At 48.3% G+C, this 6,319-nt stretch overlaps 1 protein-coding gene across 1 annotated transcript; it reads right to left on the reverse strand.

The window, feature by feature from the left end:
• Positions 1–568: 568 nt before the first annotated feature.
• Positions 569–5,860, reverse strand: LOC129829541 (kelch-like protein 11). Its single transcript, XM_055891298.1, has 2 exons — positions 5,304–5,860; positions 569–4,994 (listed from the first exon to the last, which is right to left on the reverse strand). The coding sequence occupies exons 1-2, from the start codon at positions 5,831–5,833 to the stop codon at positions 3,410–3,412; spliced, it is 2,115 nt and encodes a 704-aa protein (XP_055747273.1). The 5' UTR covers positions 5,834–5,860; the 3' UTR covers positions 569–3,409.
• Positions 5,861–6,319: the final 459 nt, after the last annotated feature.

Below are 6,319 nucleotides of genomic sequence, written 5' to 3' on the forward strand. Positions count from 1 at the left end.
ACTGTGTTACTAGAAGGGAAGATTGACTGTACTGAATTTGTTACTGTGCTTGGCTCATGCCCAATGACTCGGTGCATAGTACATAGCACTGTTTAATGTCCGTGTGTATGTATGTAGCTTAGTTTCATAGAGAATGGTAGAGGCCTCTAGTGGCCAAAAGGCTGTTTTAGAATTGGCAGCGCCATCGAGGGCTTCCAACATTTTAATGTTGTCAACTCGGTGGGACTTCCAACATTATTGGCTGATCCCTCATGGCCATCAGGAGGGATCAGCCAATTGTGAAGAAGAAAATGGACTACTTAAAAATGGAGATTGCCTCAATGACACTGCCCATGCTCTCACAGATGCCATAATAGGAGCTATATTGGGATGCTTTCTCTATCATTCTCTATGCTTTGTTAAATACTTTTTTTTTTTAAAGGGAGGTTTTCACGTTGCAGGAGAAAATTCCACCCAAGGAAAAGACAGATGTATATAGAGCTAGTCTTGAAAACTGCCCAATAATATTGACCAAAATGACATTCAGAATTTAGATCACCCCTTACACAAGATAGATGGGAAACCAAGGTTGTATAAAAAAAAAGGACATTTTAATTGCAAGTGATGACATCAGCATATTTTTTTTTACATCCAATATATTGACACAATGCCAGACTGCCACATGCAAAGCAAAATATATATTGTCTACTTATGTCAATAATATTATTTCAAATGCTATGCAAGAGGAACAAACAAAACTAAGGAAATACACTTTCATTGCATTCTCAATTATAGTGCTTTACGTTATAAATTAGCTTCAGGGATAGTGCTTATAACAATCAATGAACTCTTGAACTCAATGGCAACACATACACCTTGATATGGTCATTCTGCTCAGTAACATAAGGATACCCTCTAGTCTATACCAGTGGTTCACAACCTTTTTTGGTTACCGTACCACCAACTGAATTTTGCTCTGCCCGGAATACCCCCGAAGTATACCCCCGAAGTACACAACAATGTGGCAGGGTCTCTCAGATGAACCCCTGAATAAGCCTGAGGTACAGCAACAGGGCTCCCTCACACTTCACATCACATTCATTTTGGATTACTATGCAAGTCACTGTAGTGTACATATTTTCTGACATGGGAACTGAATAGATTATCGGCTGGTGTTGGATTAAATGATAAATTAAAAGGAAAAAAATGCAAATCGGCCATATCTGAAGACAAATATAACAGGTAAACCCACTCGGACTTAAATATTACAAACGGATTAAGGGGTAGACAAGTGCACTACTAAGCATGCTTTTCACCAGCTTTGCCAAGCATTCTTTACCGTACGCAGACACACACGTTATCAAGTTCCCCATTGGAACTACACCCTCCAGCAATTAAACTCAATAAAACCAATGCAGACAAAATAAGAAGAGAAACATTCATAAACTCCCACCTAGGTCCTTCTACACAATGTTCCTACCAACAGGAATGTGACGAGCAGAAGACTGAAGAATAATTAAACGGAATGGTTGATGGAATTTCAAATGATCAATGGAATGCTACCAAGTTAAGACTGTTTCATTAAGGGGACTTCCGAGTGGCGCAGCGGTCTAAGACACTGCATCGTAGTGCTAGGTGAGGATTTGGCCGTCAGGGATGTCCTTGTCTCATCGCGCACTAGTGACTCCTGTGGCGGGACAGGGGCAGTGCATGCTGACATGGTCGCCAGGTGTACAGTGTTTCCTCTGACACATTGGTGCGGCTGGCTTCCGGGTTAAGTGGTCATTGTGTTGTGTTTCGGAGGACGCACGGCTCTCGACCTTCGCCTCTCCCGAGTCTGTACGGGAGTTGCAGAGATGAGACAAGACTGTAACTACCAATTGGGTAAAAAAAAAAAAAAAAAAGAAGTTATTAAAAAGACTTTCATTAAGATACCTGTCAGAAAACACTGACAAGGAGAATTTCCCACAAGACTCAGACATGAACAGAATGATGACCATCACTCTTGCAGACGGATGGGTGCACACGAGTCTAATTAAGAGATGAATAAACTCTCTCCATCTGTCTCAGACTCCCACCATCTCCATTCTCCTTTCCAACTTCTTATCTTTCTAACTGATGACACATGGGAGAGTTCTCTCTTGACTCCCCCTCGCTGCACTGACTGCTCAAAGAAACGCACTATCGATCGTCAGTAATAAGACAAAGAAAACATTAGGAGCAACCAGGGGAGGAGAGAAGTCTAATTAACTGCGCTCCATTAAGGAAAGGGGAAAACCACAGCCCACATAGATAGTGATGGTAAATCACTAATTAAGTTGTCCACTCTTGATTGGACCGTAGATCTGATAATAAATATAAGACTATTCTCCTCCATTCATGTTGAGCTACTGTATCAAAGCTATAACAACAACAAGCAGAGCCATTCAGAAGAAGCTAACATAAAGCACAGAAAAGCCATCAGGCATATTGGTAAGGGTTTGTTCCGACTGACTGGCTGGACCAGGATGACAGCAGTATGGCAATACTTTTTCCATGGCAAAAATGAAAACACGAAACAGACCGAACCCGTAGGTCCTTGAATAACCTGCTGTATGTAACATATTGTGTGCTACAGCTTGGAAAAATAAATGTGACTCTGGATGACATGAAATGTTTGTTTTCCTAACAAAGTTAGATCTGCTTCGTGTTACGTTCACTTGCCACGACACTAACGAGTATCGCAATACTGGTATTGTCCCGACCCTACAGCTGGACAGAGTGTGTGTATGTATGTATGTGTGTGATATTTGCATGGAGAGACTGTCAGTGTCCTGATGGAATGTCATAGAGAGCCACTGACTTCACTAAGCACACTGGATTGGAGGAATGTAGATTCTGCCGTACTGAAGGGTCACATTGTCTACATCATATAAGCATAAAAGGGGGACAGAAAATATTTATATATAATAAAAGTATACATATACAACTATATACTATATGTATGTATAAAAAGACAAACATCACCTGTGCCTGACGTACATACGTAGTGTAGTCCGATGTTGGTCACTGTACAACACTCTATTCACATTTGTAACATTCAGCCTGTCCTCCCCACATAGACAAACACCTGGCCAGCACAGAGTCACATCACTCCCACATCTCCCAGCCTTGAACACCACAGTCACTACCAACACCATAGTCTCAACCAACACCATAGTCTCAACCAACACCATAGTCTCAACCAACACCATAGTCTCAACCTGATGATCTGGCACAGAGTTCTCTTGGAAAAGAACCAACATGAGAGCAACATAGGAGGCCACTGCTCCAGCAGGATATGGGTGGGGGTTGATGACGATGGCTGCCAGGGGATGTTTGGGGTTTGGAGCTGGATTGGGCTGCTCCTCCTCTGGGGTGGATGTGATGGACAGACAGGGGTTGCGATAGCTCAGCACTCGATCTGAGACTGCAGCTGCCTGCGCAAGGTGAGGGTGCGCCGGTGTAGCTGCTGCATCTGCTGCATGCGGTCCCGCTGGCGGGCCAGGTTCTGGGGCATGGGGTAGCGCTGGCAGCCGTACAGGAAGCGGTAGGGGATGCGTACGTGGCAGGCGGTGGCGCGGCAGCGTGGCTGGGGCATGGGCGGCAGCAACATCCAGCGCTTCCTTTCGGCAGAGTAGCGGTAGGCCTCTTTGCGGTACTGCTTGTCCACGTCGTCGCTGTTCTTCCAGCCGCCGATCACAAAGACGTCCTCGTCGAAGTGGCAGATGGCGGCGCCCTCGACGCTGGTGACCTCGGGCGGCAAGCTCTCCAGGATCTCATCTGATATGTGGGCGCTGATCTTCTGCTTGGCGGCCTCGTCCCGCACCGTGTAGCTCTTAGGGCAGCAGGAGGCTGTGTGGTAGAAGTTGGTGGAGGCTACGGCCATCTGGAACACACAGTAGTTGTCTATGAGCGGCAGGGAGTCCACGTCCTGCCACTGGCGGCTCTCTGTGTCGTAACGCGTGGTGACCGTCTTCAGCCCGTCCTCGTTGTCCGTGTCCACCGGCGTGCGCGCCATCACGTATACGTAGCGGTCCTCCACGCTCACCGCCTTCACGTCCCGCAGGATCTTGGGCGCCGACTCCAGGTTGTGCCACTTGTCCGGCTCAGGTTCGTACACGCTCACGTCCTTGAAGCCGGGGCTGAAGTTGCCGTGGCCACCGATGCTATACAGGATGTCTTTGATACAGGTGAGACCAAAGGAGTGTTTACGTGTGGTCAGGTTGCTCACCTGTTCCCAGGTGTTGCGGTTGGGGTTATAGCGCTCCACGGTCTTGGCGAAGCCCGGTTCCATGGATCCCGCTACGTAGATGTGGGACTCTGTGGTGGCGATGGCGTGGCCATCCAGGTGGTTGTGGATGTGGGGCAGGTTAACCCAGCGGTCCTCGTAGATGAAGTAACCCACACATTCACTCAGGTAGTCACCCCCCTCCGACACCCCGCCCACCACCATGATCACGTCCATGTTCTGGCCGAAGCGCGGCTGGAAGGAGGCCATGTAGGACGACCAGAACTCCAGGTCAGCTGACTTGAGGTTCTCACAGCGGATGGCGTGGCCCTCCACGGCATCGGACACCAGGCGGAGACAGGCCTGGTTGGCCGCCACCAGTGCCTCGTTCTTCACCACGCGCGTCAGACAGGTGGGCTTAATCTGGGGTAGCCGGAGGAGACGGAACAACTCCTCAAAGTACCTCCCCCGCTGCTCTGTGTTCCTCTGGACCCACTTCACCACAGCCTCAAACAGCACCTCCTCCTCGTCCACGGTGATCTCTGCGTCAGACAGCCAGTCCCTCACCAGGTGGAAGGGCAGAGTGTAGAACTCCTCATCCTGGATGACCTTGTGGAAATTGCGTCGGATCATGTCTGCGGCCCGCAGAGCCAGCTGGTCCAGGGTGTACATGTGGGCCAGGCTGTGCACCGCCACACAGTTGGCCAGGCTCAGCTTCTTCTTCAAGAACTCCCCACAGAACTCCTTCAGATGTAGCAGCAGGAACCTGCAGCCAAAACACACAATCCATAACAGAACATGAGAAAGAAACATTGGCAAGGCCATTTATGACACCCATGAACTCACCACACTCAAATTCAGGGTTGACAGGTTACAGGAGGGTCAGTGCTATCCGGGACCCATGTGACGTCCCGACCCTAAACCCTAACCAATATGCTGCTTCAGTGACACCTCCAGTAAGCCAAAACAACATTATTATGTCACTGAACTACATACAAATAATCAAGTACTAGCATGTGGGGATTAAATGGATTATGCACATTAAAAGGAACACTAATGTAAATTGTAAACAAACCTGTCAGCAAGCTCTAACACTTCATGCACATTGCAGGTGCTCACACGTATTTCTCCGATGTACATGTACTGAATGACACTCTCCACCGTCTCCGGGTCTGGTCCCAATTCAGCGCTCCATTCCTTCAACTCAACCCGACCCGATAGCGACTCGGAGAACTGCCCTCCCAGCAACGGCGTGAAATAGTCCGTAGCCGCTGACAGTACAGAACGGTGAGCGGAAAACTCACAGCTCTGAACATTCCCGGTTGCCGCCCCACTGCTGAAGGCCAGCGTCACGTCGCAGAACAATCCCTGCTTCCTCTGTTCGTTCTGCCGCCGAGACAGCTCTGTGCAGTGGGAAGAGGAGGTGAAATCCTCGGCCTCTTCCGTGTCCCCGTCCCCGACAAGGACGCTGGGCGTGCTGCTACCGCTACTACCCCGGCTAGAGTCGTCTTGGTTCGGGGGTGCAGCTGCCATTCTGCCGGTGGTTGTGAGAATTCGGAATTGCAGTAAACTCGTGTGGGGAAGAACACACACGCAGACACACATGCATAAACTCAAAACACAGACGGAATTACTGACATGCGCAGTGGATGCAAGGCGTTACAGCTCGGCGTGTGCCGTAAAGCCCCTCCCACTCACTTGTGGCTGACAGGAGAAGCTTTTGTGCTTCTTCAACCTCAGCTTTCTCTGCCAAAGTAGGGTATCATCAATTCACCTTCTCTGTGTGGGTGTCTGAATGATCTGAATGGAAGCTACACATGGATGTTTCCATTAATTTAATGTGATGGATGTTATTTCATATAAAAGGGCAAGGCCAATGCATAGTCCCACTCTGTCACATAAGTGAGTAGAATCACTTTGCCATGAATGTACAGAAATGACACCCCCAGAGCACATAAAACAGGACTGAGGTCTGAAGAATAAGCTCTATAGTCATCTAGTAGACCCTCATCTGCACTGGCTGTTTGAGAAAACGAAGATGGCTCCTAATAGGACACTACATCCTCTGTTATTGGATATGATATCATAAAT

Source organism: Salvelinus fontinalis, chromosome 2, assembly GCF_029448725.1.
Source record: "Salvelinus fontinalis isolate EN_2023a chromosome 2, ASM2944872v1, whole genome shotgun sequence".
NCBI lineage: Eukaryota > Metazoa > Chordata > Actinopteri > Salmoniformes > Salmonidae > Salvelinus > Salvelinus fontinalis.

Excerpts from the sequence above, each read along its gene's own strand:
- LOC129829541 (XM_055891298.1), bottom strand. The coding sequence starts at position 5,833 with ATGTGTGTCTGCGTGTGTGTTCTTCCCCACACGAGTTTACTGCAATTC. Across the intron at positions 4,995-5,303 it reads GTGTTAGAGCTTGCTGACAG|GTTCCTGCTGCTACATCTGA; the intron begins GTTTGTTTACAA and ends TTTTGGCTGCAG.